The sequence below is a fragment of the Antechinus flavipes genome, chromosome 3, assembly GCF_016432865.1.
Source record: "Antechinus flavipes isolate AdamAnt ecotype Samford, QLD, Australia chromosome 3, AdamAnt_v2, whole genome shotgun sequence".
NCBI classification, from domain to species: domain Eukaryota; kingdom Metazoa; phylum Chordata; class Mammalia; order Dasyuromorphia; family Dasyuridae; genus Antechinus; species Antechinus flavipes.
In genome coordinates, this window is record NC_067400.1 from 608246942 (window position 1) to 608266152 (window position 19211).

At 50.9% G+C, this 19211-nt stretch overlaps 1 protein-coding gene across 3 annotated transcripts in view; it reads left to right on the forward strand.

Moving 5' to 3' along the window:
* MORN1 (MORN repeat containing 1) overlaps positions 1 to 18380 on the forward strand; it is a 218760-nt gene extending 200380 nt beyond the window's left edge. For all 3 annotated transcript variants that reach the window (XM_051988770.1, XM_051988771.1, XM_051988772.1), the window contains exons 13-14: positions 2389 to 2474; positions 16682 to 18380. In XM_051988770.1, coding sequence (XP_051844730.1) covers positions 2389 to 2474; positions 16682 to 16806 — 211 coding nt within the window. In that variant the 3' untranslated portion in view covers positions 16807 to 18380. The remainder of the gene's footprint in view (positions 1 to 2388; positions 2475 to 16681) is intronic.
* Positions 18381 to 19211: the final 831 nt, after the last annotated feature.

Here is a 19211-nt window from a genome sequence, read left to right on the forward strand (position 1 = left end):
CCTTCTCCTGCGCCCCCTCCAGGGTGCGGATCTGGATCCGGATGGTGGTCCAGTCGTCCCCCGTGGAGGGGGGGGGGGAAGGCGGGGGAAGGGTGCAACAAGTCAGAGCGCGGTGACAAAAGGGTCTGGTCCCCTCCCCCTGCTGGGGAGGGGGGGCGAGGGAGGAGGAGCTCCCGTTCTCTTCAGTAATTCTATTAATTAAACCCATTTTTCTATGTAGGAGATAAAAAATAATAATCCTCCTCCTGGCGCACTCAGGAACTCCTGAGCGATGGCATCCCAGGCTCCTCTTGTTGGGACTTTGCCCTACAAAGTGATTACTGCCCTTCAATTGGCTTCCCCGAGATTCGGGTCTGAGAGATGGAGGCCCTTGGGCGGAGAAGGAGCACGGCATGCTGGGAAGCCCCTCGGGGTCTCTGAAGGGGCCCAAGAGAAAACGGGACAGCCCAACCCCAAGCCCGCGCCCACCCCTGGCCTGGGGCATATGGGCTTTACCTCCTTCTCACTGGGAGTCAGGAATAACTGGAGGGGGGGAGGGGCTCTCCCATGGCCCTGCGGCAGCCTGGGGGGGGCGGCTGCATAGACTGCCCCCCCACTCGTCCCGCTTGCTCCGGTGGATTCGTCGCTGAAGAAACCCGCTCTTAAAGCCAGATTCCCTAGCATCAGCTCTTTTATGAATAGTTCCTAATTCTTTTATTCTCCCATTCTTCTTACTCAGAAGCTTTTTTTTTTCTTTCTAAGAACAAATCACTCTCTTCCATTCATATTTCACCCTCTGAAACTTGTCCTCCCTCTTCTGCACCCCCCGAGATGTTCTCCCTCCCAGCTGCCCCCAGTGCGCTTTCCAACCCAACCCACATCCGGGACACATGGGGATTCGCTCGTTCAAAAAGGGGCCTGGGAACTGTATTGGGAAAGAGTTTCAGGGCAGAGAGCGAGCGCAGCGTCCGTCAGGATGTCCCCACGTGTTGTGGCTAAATGTCAAGTCCTGGGTGATACAGTAGTTCTTACAGGGTTACAGTTACCGTGTGGTGAGTCACCTTCCGTTCCAGGCGTGCAAATGACGAAGGCTCACCACAGGTGCACACACACATATAGAAGTATTTGTATTCGTGGATACATAATAACAATAGTGCTTAGAGATCATTCTAAAATACAAAACACTTTACAAATAGGATCTCATTCGAGCCTTAGAACAATCCTCGGAGGCACGTGCTATTAGTATCTCACTTTACAGATGAGGAAACTGAGACAGAGACTAAGGACCTTGCCTAAGGTCACACAGGTAGCAAGTGTGCAAGGTCGGATTTGAACCTGGGTCTTCTTCCTGACTGGAAACCTCTTGCTCTTTTGTGTATCTGTTTGTCTGTGTCTCTGTCTGTGTCTCTCTCAGTCTCTCTCTCTGACTCTGTCTCTGTGTATCGCTGTGCGTTTGTCTCTCTCGTGTTTCTCTCTGTATCTGTTTTTCTGTCTCTCTTTCTCCCTGCATGTGTGTGTGTGTGTGTGTGTACTATTGACCTGGAGTTTCGGTCCATAAGCAGGGACTGGGGCCGGCGTGTGTGGAGGTTGGAAGCGCCGCCTCTCCCAGCCCCGCATCCTCCATGGCGTCCATGCGGATGGGTACCGAGCAAGCACCTAGCAAACACTCCTGCAAGAGGAACTGAAGAGCCAGCTCTTAGCAAACTCACTCCTTGGGATCGCATCCCAAACCGGTCCATCCGAACAGTCTGGGGGAACGCGCGGCTTCCTTTCTCTAACCCTCGCTACCCTCGCGGTCTCTGGGCAGCCGCGCTCGGCGGGGCTGGGACAGTGGGGACACGCGCCCTTCCATTAGTCATATTTTCTGAAGGACAAAACTCCAAGCAGAGCCATGAAAAATGAGCTGGCCGCAGGCCCCCGCCCAAGGACACTAATACACGGTGGGCCTGCAGCCCCTCTGTGTGTACGAGCCCCTCCCTGGCACAGCCGAGACTCCGTTCTTCCTGGCTCACCCCTGACCAAGCGGGGGAGTCCTGAAGGCCAGGATAGAAGCTCCATGGATTCCATCCAGTTCACCCACTTCTCCCCACGGCTCCCCGGCCAGTCTTCCTGGAGAGAAGACCCCGACTAGATGTGTCCCCTGGGCTCCAAGATGAGCCACTGTGGGCTCGGGGCTGACATCCTTGGGCTCCACTTCGGTTCTGGTTCTGGTTCTGGCTCTGACTTGCAGTGTGACCTCAGGCGAGACGTGCCCTCCCAAGTCAGGGAGGGCTTTCTCACCTATAAAATGAGGGCACGGAATCAGAAGGTCTCAGAGATTCCCGTACTCCGATGTTTCCCATCTTTGCTTCCGTGGGCTTTCAGCCCTTCTCCTTGAGAGGAGGCCTTAACTGTTATTTTCCCTTGTAGGGATAACTCGCCGCCCCAAGAGAAAGAGCCCTACCTAAGCCAGCCCCCGTCACCTTCAGATGGCAGCTCCTTGATGGCATATGCAGGTAAGCAAGGGCATCGCTTAAAGCTCCAGGTCGTCCAAGGGGCTCCCCCTGCCCCCCTCCCCCTCCCTGGGGGCCCTTTAGCCCTGGCTGGGCTGACTGGTCAGTAGCTCCCTTTAGGAAGGTAGGAGTCCATCCCCAAGGCTCCCAGTGCCACAAGCAGGTGTTGGAAGTCTTTCTCCAGCGGACTTTTGGGATCAGAATAGCCAGAGCATAATAACCATTTGTATTGACATCTGGAAAGACGCCCTGAGTCCTCATTTCCTCTGAATGTGCTCCTAAATGCTAATCCTAAAAGATTTATTTAGTCTGTGGGGTCCCACCTAATCTGTGACAAAGCACACAGTCTGGGCCCCAGGAAGTTCTAGAAGTCCACGGTCAGCTCGGGAGGCTCTCCATGGGGACTGTCCGCTTGTAGAGCGTCAGTGGCCGCTCCCAGTGGCCGGCTGCCTTTGGGTCATCCTGGATGTTGGTACGTGCTCAGCAAAGGAGAGCTCAAGCCAGCCTCCAACAAAGGGAATGGAAAATGGGTCTGCTGCCCTTCGCCCGCTGACGGGCTCTCGATGGAGCTGGAGCTGGCTGGGGAATGGCCGTCTTCAGTTCCCATGCTGGGGTTCCCTTCCCTGGTTCAGAGATTCCAACTCGGTGCAATGAAGTTCAACCTACACTTATTAAGGGCTGACCTTATAATAATAAGCTAGAATTTGTGCCAGGGATGGAGCCCCCAGGACAGAAACAAATCCATCCCTGCTTTCAAGGAGCTTCCTTCTCTTTGGGAGACCGTGTGGAGGAAGAAACATGTCTGGGGGTGGGGGGGAATGATGATAGCTGGGGTGGGCTGGGAGTAGGGGTCATACAGGAGGTGGTATCTGAGCTTGGTACCTTGAAGGAAACCAGAGATTCTGCAAAGGGAGGAGAGAGGGCAGTTAGGCAAGGGATGGAGGAGGGGAGGGAGAGGAGAACAAAGAGGAAGAGGGGGAGGGAGAGGAGGAAGAGGAAAAGGAGGAGAGAGATCAGACTATTTACAGGGAATCGCTAATATGCCAGTTTGACTAACACAAAGTGGGTGAAAGGGGGTAACAAGATCATTCTAAGACTAAGTGTGAGCCAGATTTTGGAAGCCATTAAATGTTAGGCTCAGGATTTTGTATTTTATCTCAGAGGAAATTAGAAGCTTAGAGAGAGAGATGATTAGATAGATAAATATTAATAGATGTATTGGTAGGTGAGTAGATGGATGGATGGATAAATGGATAGATGGATGAGTAAATATAAATAGAAGGATTGGTAGGTAGATAGATTTAGATGGGTGGGTGGATGGATGGATAGCTAGCAAGTGAGTGCTATGTTTTAGCGATGTCACTTTGGCAGCTATTTGCAGGACAGATGAGCGAGGGAAGAGGCTAGAGGCAGGAAGACCCATTAGGAGACTGTTGAATATTCTGGGTGAGAGCTTATAGGGGTGGGGACCCAGAGTGGTGATTGTCTGGGAACAGAAGGCCGGGCTGATTCAGAAGTCAACGGGGAGGCGTAATTAAAAAGACTTGGAAACTGAAAGAGTATGAGGAAGGAGAGAAGGGAAGAATCGAAGAAAGCGCCAGAGTTGTGAATCTGAATAAGTACAAGGTTAATTATGCCCTCAACAGAATCAGAGATGTTTGGAAGAGGGACACATTCAGGAAAGCATCACGAGTCCCAGACTAATAGTCTTCCTGACTGGCTGTTTGGGGGGTGGAAGAGGAGACTGCCTTTCTCAGCCCCTGATCAGAACAAAGAGAGACCAGGTCAAGTGTTGGGAAGCTCCTCCGGAAAGATGCTTGGAGCCTCTGAGGAAAGCCTGGAGTGTGGGAGGGAGAGTCTTGGTCTCTGGGCAGCCTCCAAGGTCCCTTCTAGCTCTGAGAGTCTGTGAAGGGGCCGTGAGCACTTCAAGTTCAAATTCACGGCTCGCCGAAGGGCCCCCGCTTTCCGTTCTTGGCTCAGTGACCTCTGCAAGGCTTCCTTTGCCTCTGAGAGTTTCATTGGCTGAAAAATATATTGTGTCATATTCTGGAAATCCTGTGGCCCATGAACTGATCTCTAATCGTGGCTGCGCGTTAACGACCACGAAATTCATAAACCTTTACGGAACGATTTTCTTTAAGCAGGACTCCATTAGGTTTTATGGTGACTTTATGGTTATTGATGATCTCACAAATGTCCACCCCAAAAGGGGCGCCGTAAAGGCAGAGGGCTCATGAGCAGCTCCTCCCGGTCCCAGGGCACTTACTGATGATGGCCTTCTAAAGATCCCGGCGGTTCAATGACAAAGGATACGCAGTAGCAGATGTCCCGGGGACGTCGGAAAGACATTCTTCCCATCACACTCCAGTTTGCCCCATGGTGTCAGAAGCACCTGGGAAGCCTGAGAACATGGAGTCCAGAAAGGTTACGGCCAAGGTCATCCAGGTAGGAAGCCGTGCAGGACGGGACTGCAGCCAGGTCCAAAGCCAAGGCTTTCCCCTACACCCGTGGGCTCGGCTCACAGGGAACTCCCACAGCCCTGGAAACAGTGACTGGCTGATGGATTCCCAATTCACACCCAATAAATGGGGCTTTGGGGAAGGCCCGGAATATCAGCCTGGGAGGACAAAGGCCCATGAGGAGCAGGGGAAGAATACCCACACACCCGGTCCTGCCCAGTGAAGCAAAAGGGATGATGGCATCTATGGGAGCACTCCCTCCCACTCACAGCAGTGACCGAGGCAAGAAAGGGGCCTCCAGAACCCAGGGTCTGGAAGTAAAAATCTGTGCCCTGATTGGGAGAGCCGGAACAAGAACACCCACGGACCCCCCCCCACCCCAACGTGGTCCTTGCACAGCAGACATGGTAGCGTGGCCACGGCTCTCGGGGCAGCGAGGGGACAGCTTTCACTCTCCTAGAGGCCAGGGGCCACCAGTGGCACGGCTCGCCCAAGCCCAGAGCTTTTCCACAAAAGCTGTTGTCCTTGGAAAAGTAAGGTTGGTCTTGAGCTCAAGCCCAGAAATTCTCCTTTTAGTGAATCCTGTCCTTTTAGCCCATCGTCTCGGCCTGTCTCGGTGCTCTTGAACAGAGGAGGCTCCAAGCGAGGCTCTGGATGAGAATCTCACACGTGGCCTTCCTCTGAACGCGCTCGCTTTGAGTCTTGAAGGGAGCCTAGAACGTGGGCTGGGAGAGAGGGAGAAGCCGCAGAGAAAGGCCGGAGGCGAAGCCCAGTGTTCTAGCCAGAGAAGAGAGCTCCCCTCGAGGAACCAAGACCGACAAGGCCGGGTCATGGAAGGTCTGTGCAAGCAGAAAGCCGCTGGTCCCCAAGGTTTTTGTTCCATAAACTTCGAACAACACAGACATCTTATGAACCCCTGAGTCATTTAATGAACCACTCGTAGTATTCACAATTCTTCGTGACTTCAATGCCATTAAAGAATTCTTATCTCTTATCTGAGCCCCTCAGAACCTGCCGGAGCTTTTGCCAGACAGGAAGCACGGTGACAGGCGACAGGGACTCAACGTTTCTTAAGTGGGCAATCAAAGGAGGAAGAAGGAGGGGTCCTGAGCAGCCCAAGCTAGGGTGGCTTCCATGACTTCCTAACCCGGCTTGTTTGGCAATCCCCCTTTTCTTCTAGGACTGCCTATAGAGCCGAGCACTTCGACTGGACTAATCCTCTTCCACAGGGCAAATGTTCAAATACGGAATCACCCTGGAGTCCATCTCGCATCCCCTCCCTTCTCTCCCCTCACTCCCCAGCTTTAACTGTCCGTCTTCCACACTAGAGTGACTCCCTGGCCCATCAGTTTGTCTGCCCTCCCACTAAGGCCCGCCCCCATAGGCCACCCCCTCCCCTTCCATATTTGTTGTCCATCCTCCCCCTCAATAAAAGATCCCTACAGGAGCTACTCAGCACATCTCTCAGCGGGAACTCTGCGGTTTTAGTTCACGGGGAAGGGGTCGCCTCTGCTTGGACCCAACACGGCGCAGGGCCTGGCACCTGGTGACTGTTAGCAAGAATCCTTTTAAGATCATGGGATCGTGTCTCCAGAGCTGGAAATGACCTCAGAAACCTCAGAGTCATTAAGACCATGAATTTAGAGCCATCTAGTCGAGCCTCCTCATTTTGCAGGGACATGAGTGACGCCCAAAGTCCACAAGCATTGCCCAGCCAGAGGGCACCTCCATCCCCGACGGCCGCCTGGCAGTGCCCTCACGGAGGACGTCGCCGTGTCAGTGATGGACGGCTCTCTCGGGTTGCTCGTGCTTGAAGGGCGCGGAGGTCCGGTGCTGTAGGAAGTATTGGAGTTATTATCCCCATTTGAGCGATTGCCCGAGGTCACACAGCTAGGAAGGGTCAAGGGTGATAATTAAATCCACGTTCCCTGATCTGAAATCTGACACTATCCGCTGGCCAACAGCGGGGGCAGGGCTGGAGGGGTTATGGGGGACATCCCCACCTGGCCATGTCAGACTCATGTCAGAAAACAGAAACCCGGGCTCCGATGAATCCCAGGGGCCACCTGAAGAGAGAGCTCTCGCTCGGGAACCGAGTCCCTGCTCTGGCCTTGGCCTATTCCACTTGCGGGACCTTGGGCAAGTCCTACTATGTGCCAGGCTCTGTGCTTAGTGCTGGGGATACAGAAAGGAAGCAAAAGACGGTCCCTCCTTCAAAGGGCTTTAACCAGAAGCAATATGCAGACAAATCTGTACAAAACAAGCCACGTACAGGATGTGGAGGAAATAATTAACAGAGGGAAGGTTTTAGAGGTAAAAGGGCTTTGGAAAGGCCTCCTGTGGGACTTAAAGGAAGCTGGGAAAGGACTATGGGCAGAGTGAAGAAGTGAAAGCTTTCCAGACATAGGAGACAGACAGAGAAAAGGCTACCGGGCCTCAGTTTCCCTATCTGTAAAATGGAGGGGTTGGACTAAGATAACTCCTGAGGTCTCTTCCAGCACTAGATCCTTTGGTCCTATGATTCTTGTCACGGCTGATACGGAGCAGATGGTGGGGGACTGAAGCTACGGAGAGCATTTACTCTCGGTGACACTGGTCTGGTCCTCTGGGAAACTGTACCCCTTCCCCTTGCTCCACCTATCCAGTGGCTTCCTAGTCACGGCCTCAGAAATAAAAAACTCCGTTTGGTGGCCAGAGCCCTTCGCAACCAGCCCCAGCCTCCCTGTCGAGGCGGACTCTCCACGTCGGCCCGTCTGGACTCGCCGACGTTCCTCATACCCTGTTATGGGCCAGAATTTGATCCAAGGTGCTAACTCACTGGAACTGATAAGAGACAATAATTATCTAATTTAGTTCAGAGTAAACACCTTTCACACCTGTAGGAGACATATATAAGGAGGAGCTCTCAAGCCCACTAAAGAGGAAGCCCACTAGAACCTCCGGAGATTCACAAATCAGAAGCTCCCACAAGCCCATTCTCAGAGGCGGAATCAGATTCGTCCCAACTTCCACCTTGGTGCTGGCTGGAGACATTTGGAGGGACGAGAGGCTGAAGCTGGCAGAGGCAAAGGACCAGCGGCAAGAGCTCTGGGAACCAGGGAGAGAGAGGCCTCTAAGAAAGCTAACCGGGCTATTTGGAAGGAGACAATAAAGGACTGGACTCTAACTCCTGGCTGCGTTTGAGGTGATTATTATTCAGAACTGAAACCAAGGCTGCCTCCAGAAGCCCCCAAGAAACCTGCTCCCAGAGAGCGATCATAATTTAGAGAAGAGAATATTACAATACCCCATCTCTGTGCCCTCGCCCCTGCTGTCCCCCAGAACACTCTCCATCCTTACCTGGGCTGACTTCAGAACTCAGCCTTTGTCCCCGATTACAAGAGGCTTGAGGTCCCCTCCCCACAAGCTTCTAAAGCCCCCCTCCCCCCGCCAGAAATTAGCTTGTAGTTTTTCTGTATGTGCTTCCTTGTGCACGTGTTCTTCATGCAGATAGAGCATCAGCTTCCTGAAGGCAGGCTTTCTACAATGTCTGACCCCCCGAAGCTAATCCCCGGCAGCAAGCCTTTACTAAATCCCTAGGGGCTCACAGGCTTTGTGCTAAGCCCTGAGAATGCGGATAAGAGCTAAGAGAAAAGGAGCCCCCGTCTCTGGAGGACTTTGGGTCTAAGGGAAGGCCACACTTCTCGAGTGAGTGATGGTGCCAGAGAATGATGGACGACTGCTCTGGGCACCCCAGAAAGAAGGGGCTGGGAGGAGAAGGCAGCTGCGACCCAGTGGCAAAGGGGAATGGGGGGCCTTTAAGAGTAGACGCTAAACTCTTATTGATTGATTAGTGATTAATTGACTGAAGGAAAAGGCTCCAGGGTCTGTCTTCAACGTCCCCAAATCTCTGGGGATTTGCTCATCTACTCTCAGTCCAGAGGGCCACCCGTTCTATCCATCCCCCAGATCAAGCAACTGCTGGACGGGACTTGCTGACCCCTTCCACATCCCTTCCCAGCCTTCCTAGGAATGGGATGGGAAGGGTGATTGGCGGGTTTCTTAAGGGTCTGGACAGGAATTTTCCCAGCCCAGGAGACGATTTTTGCCAACTGCCATCCGGTTTCTGGATCTCCAGCTTCTTATTTGCCTTTGCTCCTGTCAACTTCCTGTGCTGAAGGACAACAGAGCGGAGGAATTTCCAAAATAGAAAATGCCTGGAGGTGGCTGGAATCCTGGTCCAGATTTGATGAGTTTCCGATCATTACCTCAGACTCTCTCCATTGGTTTATGAGCGGCGTGGAAAGAGCAGACTATAAATAGGAGGAAGGGCCTGGGACCAAAAGGGAGGAGAAAATAGCGGAAAGCGTTTTGAAACGCTGAGTACTAGGAAAGTCTACACTGTCTATCATGTAAGCCATTGCCCCTCCTCACCCAGGCTCACTATACTCGCTATTGTATCTTCTGTCAACTTCCTCTTGCCTCCTCAGTTACCAGCATGGACCCTCCGCCCCAGTTTTCCAACGCCCCACATTTCTGAAAGCTATTGTACAATTGTGCAAAGAAATTTTTTTCCGTCTCAGCTACAAAATTTTGGTCTCTTGGACGAAGTTTAAGGACCCGAGCAAGCTCCCATGCTTCCCAAGGACCATCACCACCCCGCAGTTGTCTCATCCAGCTCCCTAAGACACAGAGTTCTTGCTCCCCCTCCTGTGGGGCTTTCCTCTCCTCCCCGGGTGCCCACATCCTTGCCTCGGGTCACAAAGTGGGGTCTGAGAGCAAAGCTCTTAACCCTTTGTTCCTGGCTGATTTGCTCCCTCCTGTTCCTTGGAAGACCATCAGGACAGCATGAGCAGGAAATCAAAGTTCCCTTGATCGCTGGGAATACTTTGAGGAACATCTAGACATCCAGAACAAGGGGTTGAGTGAAAGAAACTTCAGTGGGCCTTGGAAGAAGCTGACTGAAATTGTCTTTAGGCCCCTCTGGTCATACTTGTGAGGCAGGAAAAAATCAATTAGGTTTGGCAATCGGGGCTTTGTCCCAGGGTGCCAAAATTGATGATTGCTCCTACAACTGACTTTAGTACCAAGTTAGCAAAAAATACTTAAAATAGGAAGCTGCTGAATTTTATTTCCTTCTCTGCCATCCCCCAGCAGCCAAATCTCAGGTAAGCTCCTTCCCCTTAGCCTAACACTGCCCTCCCCGCTTCTGCACCTTTAGGCCGGTGTTGTGGGGTCCCTGTCTTCTGCCATAGGACACAGGGTTCTGAGGTCAGAATTCTTCTCCCTCACCCTTCGCCTCTAAACCTGTCCGGGAGCCCCTTTACCCTGTGTGACGGTTTGGTACAAGCTCCAGCTCTGAGGCCTGAGAACAGACTGCCCAGCGGCACCTGGCCGGCCCTTCCCAGGAAGCGATCCCCATCGGCCCTTGGCCCAGTCTCACATCCTTCCCTCCGGCCTTCAGGTGGTGATTTCGCTCCAGTCCCAGAGATGCCGGGGTGGGTTTTATTTTGAGAATTCTGGAAAGGAGCGCGCCCCAACGCTGAATCTAATTACTATTCAATAAGCCTTAGATGGAGCCACTGGGAGCTTCTCTCACCCCCTTAGCAAGTCCTTAGTGCCGCCTAATTAGGGATCATTTGACATTAGCTCAAAAATAGACTTCTCACGTAGCTTAAAGCTTTTAGCTCAACATCCTACAGGTCTCAGTATCAAAACCAGATTATATCAATCGTTCTCTCACCCCCCCCCCATCCCCTACACCCACAGCAGTCAACCAGGAGAGACTTCCCAGAGTATAAGAAGGCGGGCGTGGGGCTGTTCCTGCCTCTATCGGGGGCTTCTCAACCCTTTCTGAGGGTCTCTTTGCTCGGAATGCCCCTTGAGGAGGAGGTCACGGGCTGGCAGGGGACAAGAAGAAAAGAAAGGGATTTTACTGAATCCGGCTTACAGATTCAGAGCAGGATGGGGGAATTTTTTCCTTAACCACTTATTGGAACAATTGACTTCATCTTTTGGTGCCTCAGTTTCTGCTTTTGTAAAATGAGGCAATTGGATTAAAACAGGGGCTCTTAAGCTGGGGTCCATGAACTTGTTTAAAGAAAAAATGTTGATAACTATTTCAACTTAATTAGTTTTCTTTATCACACTGTGCATTTTTACATATTTAAAAACTTTATCCCAAGATGGGGATCCATAGACTTCAGTCAAAGAGGATCGTGATACAAAAAAAGAAGGTTTAAAGATTTTAAAAAGCTCCGAATTTGAAGCAGCTGGGTGACATAATGAATAGAGCACTGGATTCAGGAATCAGAGGATCTGAGTTCAAATCCAACCCCAAATACTTACTAACTTTTTGATTCTAGTCAAGTTACTTAATCCTGACTTCCTCAAAATAAATGATGAAGCAAACAAACAAACAAACAAAAAACCCTTTTAGATTTGATGATCTGGGTTTCTTTCGACCTTTAAGTCCACTGAGATTCTACAATCAGTATATTCATTTTCTTTAAAGTTTCTTATTTTCAAAATACATGCAAGGATAATTTTTCAACATTGACCCTTAAAAAACCTTGTGTTCTAATCCCCCCCTTCCCTCATCCTCTCCCCTAGATGGCAAGTGATCCAATATATGTTAAACATGGTAAAAAATATGTGTGTTAAATCCAATACAGGGATACGTATTTCTACAATATTTATACAGTTCTCTTGTATAAGAAAAATCAGATCAAAAAGGGAAAAAATGAGAAAGAAAATAAAATGTAAGCAAACCACAACAAAAAGAATGAAGATGCTATGTTGTGATCCACACTCGGTTCCCAGAGGCCTCTCTCTGCTCTCTCCATCACAAAATCATTGGAACTTTCCTGGATCATCTCGTTGTTGAAGAGAGCCACATCTCAATATAGTCTTCTTGTTGCCATGTACAACGATCTCCTAGTTCTGCTCATTTCACTTACTTTCTATAAGTCTCTCCCTGTTTCTCTGAAATCATCCAATCAGTATATTCTCATACAAGACTGTTGTTCATCATCAGCATAATAGCTAGCATTTATATGACACCTACAGTGTGCCAGGCACTACGTGACGCATTTTACAAAAATTATCTTCATAACAACTTTGGAAGGTAGCTACTGTTATGATCCCCATTTTACAGATGGGGAAACTGAGGCAGACAGGTTTTTTTTTTAGTAACTTTCCCAGGCTCACATAGCTAGGATTTTATTCTATTTGATTTACATAGGATTTGAGTCTAGACCCAGCACTTTACCCATTGTACCACCTGCATGCTTACTTAGACTCCTCTGGAGAACCTATTTTCAGATAGTTCTGTTCCCATCCTCTTCCAATCTGTCTCACCTTGCCTGCTCACTAGCTTCGATCTCCTCCAGTAACGCTCAGATGGTCAATCAATGACTAGGCATTCATTAAGTGCCTACTGTGTACAACGCACTGCATCTTCACAAAGTCCTCCGAGTCCCCCTTGCTTTCTCTTCCCAGACCCTCCGCACTCAAGCACCAGCCTCTCCTTCCACCCAGCGTCCTCCTGGCCAGACTGCTTCCCAGAGCCTGGCTCAGCTCGAGCCCTGCTTGAGGGCACAGTCGCTGGGGCGAGTACAGAGGCAGGAGGGGACAGAGAGAGCCCCGTTGTCTCCATGTGCGCTTCAGGGGAGATTTGGGGGCTGCCGCCTGGGTGAGGAAGGAGGCCCTCAGACATCCTGGCTGTTGGGGCCACGTCCAGGAGGGTTCTTGGACTGAAAAAACCAGAGAGGCCTCCAGGACTGGAAGGAGGGGGAGAACAGTAAACGGGTGTTTATGGGAGCCATAAAAGCGGAATAAGACTCTAATGAACATTTTTAAGAACAACACTGTGGAAACAGCATTCCATAAGCCCCCCACCTCCTGCCATGTTAGAGGCTCCTAATTGTGGGAAGTGTCTGGTCCTACTCTCCACTGCTGTGGACACGGGGTTCCAGTTCAGGCCTCCCATCCCCAACCCACCCCTGGGTGCTTTCTAGAAAGCGGGACCCTTCCCCAGGAGGAGAAAGTCTAGGATCACACGGGGAGGCCTGGAGAACAAGTGTCCCTCGTCTGGGCCGAAAGACTGTCTTTCCATGAGAAGAAGGGGGCCTCCAGAGGAATCATATATGCCCCTCCTTCCCTGCTGCCCCCTCCTCCTAATCCCAGGCCAGCTTGGTCCTTGGTCAGCGTCTGGGAGCAGCAGCCTGGAAAGGCTCCACCAAATCCCAGTCGTCGCAGCCCGGAGCTTTCTCTCTCACTTTGGGGCGAGGAAAGCCGTTTGCTACAGGCCATCCTGTAAACCCCGCAAATCCCTGGCCGAGCCCCGGGTCTGCTCACAAGGTCACTGAGTTTTGGCCCATTAACACATACATTTCAAAATGGCAAGAATCTGGTGGGCTCCCTGCGGAGGGACGGGCTGGGCCAGGCCCTGGAAACGGAGCCACCCAATGCTTCTCCTCCACGAAAAACAAGTCCCTGGGCACAAGCAGGCAAGGTGGAAGGGATGAGTTTTTCAAGGCAGTGTCCTGAGGATGCAAGATGCCAAAGGAAACCAACTCTGCTCTTGACATGAGAGGGGGCTGCCCACCACCCGCTGAAGGCCGAGCCCATTCAGCTTCCTGAGAGCTCCGATGGGCCCTGATCCCACAGAAAGAGCGTGTTCTGGGGGATGACCCTTTTCTTTCCATCAAGGCATTTTGAGAAAGAACAAAAGAAATCTAAGTGTATTTATCAAAGTTCCCCTTTTAAATTTTTTTTTCATTTTTTAAAATTAAGAATTGATCCCTCCCTCTTCAGCCCCAATTTAAAATCAGAACAAAACCTTGTTACCAAATGTGAATGGTCAAATGGAAGCAAATCCCCGCCTTGTGCACATCCAGAAATTCTGCATTTGGATCCATCTCCCTCTGGTTAGGAGATTCGTTCTGTCCTCTGGGATCACATTGCACCCCTCAGAGTTCTTCTCAAGCTTTTCAAGGAACTTTATCTTTATGGCATTGCTTCTTTATAGATTGTTCACCTGGCTTCCCTCACTTTATTCTTCTCTTATTGGTTTAATATACTTTTTAACATGTATGACATGTACTGGATTGCTTGCCATCTAGGAGAGGAGGTGGGTGAATGAGGGGAAATTTGGAACACAAGGCTATGCAAGGGTCAATGTTGAAAAATTGTCCATGCATATGTTTTTAAAATAAAAAGGTTTTTAAAATTTAAAAAATATACTGTCTTAGCTCTTTGACCATTCGTTTCAGTCTTGCCCAACTCCCTGTGACAGCATTTGAGATTTTCTCGACAAAGCCACTGGAGAGTTGTTTCCTTCTCCGGCTCATTTTACAGATGAGGAAACTGAGGCAAACAGAGTGAAGTGATTTGCTCAGGGTCACACAGCTAGTAAGTGTCTGAGGTCACACTCGAATTCAGGTCTTCCTAACTCCAGGTCCTGCGCTCTATTTATCATGCTACCTAATTGCCCAGCACCCTTACCATGGTCCACAGCGATTTCCAAGTTTCCAGATTATACAAATTAGCCGTGGAGTCACCTGAATGTTGGTTAAATTCCTCATCTTCCTGCAGATTAATAAATGGTTATTGAACTGAGACCCAGCATCCAAGGGCCATAGTTATAGATGCAATCTGGCTCAATCTCAAAGGAAGAAACGGGAATTGTCCAACGTCACTCAGTTTGTGAATGGCAGACCCAGAACCGAACCCAGACCCTCAGCCTCCAGAGCTCACCTTCCCCTTCAGCCAGAAATCTGCCTCCCAACCAATAGGATCAGGCCCTGGTCAGCCAGCATCTGGACTGCTGCGTCCCAGTCGGGCGCCATCTTATAAAAAGGCCTTGGCAAATTTTGTCATGGTCTGTGTGGTGACCAGAAGAATCCAGAGGATACTATCGAAGATTTGATGGAAGGAACTGAGGGATGCTCGGTCTGAAGAAGAGCAGACTGGAGATGGAGGGAACACCCACAATTATCTTCAGTATTTGAAAAGTAGTCATTGACCCTGGAAGGGAAAGCTAGGACCGAGGAGGAGTTGTAGGGAAGTAAATTTAAGCCTGACTTCCTAAAAATTAGAGCAGAGCCTCCCTGGAAGTCTGCGAGGATTGGCTGCACATCCACTCATTGGGGAGACCTCCAAGTTCCCTTCCAACTCCAAGACTGGGATTCTCTTCTCACAAAATTTGAAGGGAATCGGAGGGTACTAGAGGCCGAGAAAAGTCTGGCCCATGAGCCCGTGCAATGTTCATAGATTTTTCAGGAATACTTTGTCTTTAGATGCTCTTGGAGGAGGTGTTATCTTTAATGGAGGAAGGAAGGAACGGAAAAGTAAAGGAAGGGAAGAGAAAAAGAAGGGAATGGAAGGGAAAAGAAAGGGAAGGGGAGGAAAAAGAAAGGGAAGAGAAGAATGTGAAAAAGGAAGGAAGAAAGGAAAAGAAACTAAGTATAACATAATTATGATGTCCAAATGGGACCCCTGAAAAAAAGAAAACGTACTTTTTTCCCTTCCCTACAGAGTTGAGAGATTATGACAGCAGAACACAGTTAAACTTGGTTGATGTTTTGCTTAGTTTTGCAAGATTGATTTTCTTTTACTCTCTTATTCCTTTTATTTTTAAATGAGATAGTTCTCTGGGGAAGGGAGCAAGAAAGCGATACGTTTGGAAACAAAGACGGTGTGGGCAAAAAATCAAAAGATATTAATAAATAATTTAATTATTTTTAAAAGCCAGTGAATGTTCTGCATTAAACAAAATTGTGAATTAAAAGTTAGGGGGAGAAGGCGGTCTTGTAGTCCATTCAATCATTTGACCCACTGAGCCCCCAAAATAGGAAATTATTTGCCGGTGGTCACCCAAGCAGAGATTTGAACCCAGAGCTCCTCCTCCACACCCAGATCTCTCCAAATGGACGGTTTTCTAAATCTCCTAATTCCAGCTTTGTGCTCCACCTTTTACGGGGCGAACCACCTCCCGCTGACCCTGCCTGCAGCCTGCGGATGCATTCCTGGAGCGCTCCAGCCAAAGAATGTTTTTATGTATTTTCCAGTGCCAAAGCAAACCCAGGCCAGTGAGCCCCAGCAGCAGAGCAGGGCCCTTCCCGCAGCTGCCAGAGCTTTCTCGTTTCCTATTTTCTTTCTTTATGGTCTCGTTGACTTTGAAAAGCTCCAGATTGTTTGCAGGAAAGAAAACCTTTCTTTTAAAAATAAAATCTTGAAAGATCTTCATTTCTAATTTTTTCCATTGAATGATTTCAAAAGAAGCTTCTGAGCAGGCCAGGAGGTGATTCGGCCCCAGGTCTGGTCACCTTCGGCAGCCCCTCCAATATCTCCTCTGGCCTTTGGTTGGGGACCCCCTTTTAGTCCTTTCCGAGACCCTCCCTCCCCCCGGGCCACCTCACCCCAGATACCCAAAGACACAGTTGCCAGCACCGTTACTTGTCTGGGCTGGGAGGGTGACTTTGGGGGCCCCTCGTCCCCCGTCTCTCCGCCTCCGGAGGCTGGGACTGCTCCTTACCAGCCCCCAAGGTCTGGCTTCTTTTTCACGTGGTTGCCATTTTGGCCATCGGGGTCATTGTTGGGGGTTGTCTCGTTCTTCGCATCGGTTCCTACGAGTCCTCCAGCGCTTGTCCTCCCGATGAGCCGCCTCTGGCTCCTTCCCGCAGCCGTCATGGCCGGGCTGCCCATCGGGCTCCCCTGCTTGTGCGTATGCCCCCCTGACCAAGCCCTCTCCTCTCGTTTCTCTCCCAGGAGAATACGTCATCATGGTGCAGGAAATCACCACGCCGCCCTTCCTGGGCAAGACGCTCCCCACCGCCTTCGTGCACCTCAAAGTGGTGCCAAAGGAGCAGCAGCCTCCTCCCGAAGACCCCTAGGGCGGCCCCGGCCCCGTTCCGCTCGGACCCGCCAGGCCACAGGAGACGAAGCTCACCCTTCTCCATCGAGTCCCTTGTGCTGGGTCAGCTCTTCCCACCAAGACCAGGAGATCCTCTGGGGCCCATTATGGCCCTGCTGCCCTCTTGCTGCCCCAGAGGGCACGGCTCCCCTTCCTCCCCACCCTGAGTGCCGTTTGTATTGAAAGGAAATGCTGTATTTGCAACCAGTGGCCTGGCAGATCTCTGATAAATCTGAGAATCCCCAGTACCCTCAGCTCTGCTGTTTGGGGAGCACAGAAGGTGAAGTGCACACGTTTGTGACCTTACTCCCCAGACCAGCTCCCGGGGCCTCGCTCAGTGGCCGCAGACCCCCCTCCAACAAAGGGCCGCCTCCGTGGTGGGAACAACTTCAGGCTGGCTCTGACCGGTCTGAGCCACGTAGCTCCCCACAGATCTGGGCCCCGGGGGCCGGGGGTCCCAACAGAAGGGTGAAAGCACAGGACGGAGTCCTTTAGAAGCAGGAAATCCACAAAGTCTGGGGGAAGTCGTGTGTACCGACAAATTCCTATTTCCCGGGCAGTTTGCTGTGCAAACAAAAACCCAGGGGCCAGGTACATGGTACGTGCCATACTGGACAAGAGATTGTTCCCTTCCCTTGTCCTTTCCACGGTCTCATTTCTACACCCCCTTGTGCTGGGACACTGGCCGGTATCTGCTCCTGAGAACTCCCTTCTGGGCTAGGAAAGCCGGGGAATATGTGCCCCCCAGTGGGTCCCCCACAATCCCATGCTAAGCAGCCCCAGGACTTACAAATCATTATAATAAGTTTTAATAATGCCCTTGTTTATTACATCACCACCATTTCTCTATAATCTCTGTATTTCTATTAACTCCACCCACCCACCCCCAAACCAGGAACGAACCCTCTCTGTGAACAAACACCATGACTCCCAAATCACCAATTTCTGATAAAGTACCCAGCATTCTGTACCCAAAAATAACATCTTTTTTTTCTGGAACCAAGAAACGTCATTTGGGTCATGCTGCTCTTTTCTTCTCAGTTTCCCTAATCTGTCATTTCTTCTGATACAGTACTATTCCCTGAAGTCCATATGCCAGTTTGTTCCTCCGCTCGCTTTGTTTCCAGTCTGTTCACTGAGTTTTTGCTACCCCTACAAAACTCTGGCATGTACGGGCCGCCTCTGGCCCTCTCTGGAGTTGTGGGATCGCCGGGTCAGAGTAGGAAGTTCTGGGGAGCCCCCTGGGCTCTCAGGTAGCTCGGCCACCCGATGGGCCCTGGCACGCGGAGCCGAGCTCCAGGTGGCTTCGCCAGGCAATGCCACGGGCACCGGAGGCACCGGGGCCGCTAATCGGCCTGTATCCTCACTAATGGAGCATCCCCTCACAATATCCAAGCCCAGAGCAAGAAAGCATTTCCCGCCCATAATGTGGTCCCTGTGAGGCGAGGAAACGCACCAAATTCACATTGGTCGCTGCTGAGGAAAGTCATAACCCATCACTAACGGTGGAGGGGAATCCAGAGGCAATAAAGACATAATTGGTTTTTCCGGAAACGTTTCAGGTCTTTGGTGTCCCATTCTTGAGGCACGTGTCCCCCCAAATTTCTCCCTTGTCTGTCGGAAAAGCAAAATGTTTGCAGAAGAGATTCTCTGCGGAGGGAGGGCTCGCCGAGCAGCCGAGCGGGCGAGACGAGCCCAGGAACTTGCTCTCCCAGACGAGGGACGGCAGGTTTAGCGGCAGCCGCTGGCTGGTCAGTGGGTGAGAGGGAGCGTGGGGGCTCACGCTCCACTAGTGGATTCTAAGACTGACAGGGCTGCTCTTCCTTCCCGCCTTTTCCCCTCCTTTCCTTCCTTCCTCCCTCCTTCCTTCTTTCTCTCTCCCCTTTTTTATGACTCTAAGACGTCATTGGTCTGAGGAGCTCAAACAGGCTACAACAGTGCTGGCTTCCTTGAGCTTTAGAAGTGATTTACACAGGGTCTCAAAGCTCTCCTCCTGCACTCTAAGCCTCAGGGGGACGTGGAACCAGTGTGACCCCCCACTTTGCATAGGAGAGCCCCAAAGCTCAGTAATACAATGCCCAGCCAAGGGTCCCACAGCTACTTAAGTGTCAGAACCAGGATTGAAACTCGGGCGCCATGGAAAGAACAGAATCCAAATCCCAGCTGGTGGATCTGTCCATGACCTCCCCAGTGGAGGGATCCAAAGGCAGTAAAGATTTAATTGGTTTTCCTGGAAGCTTGGTATATCTTGGATTATATCTCTGAGTGATAAAAACAGATCATCCTTTGAAGAAATAGTGCAGAATAATGAGGGACACAAACAGATGGCACAACATAATGGGGAAGGCACTGGGTTTGCACTCCGGATTCTGGATTCAAATCCCA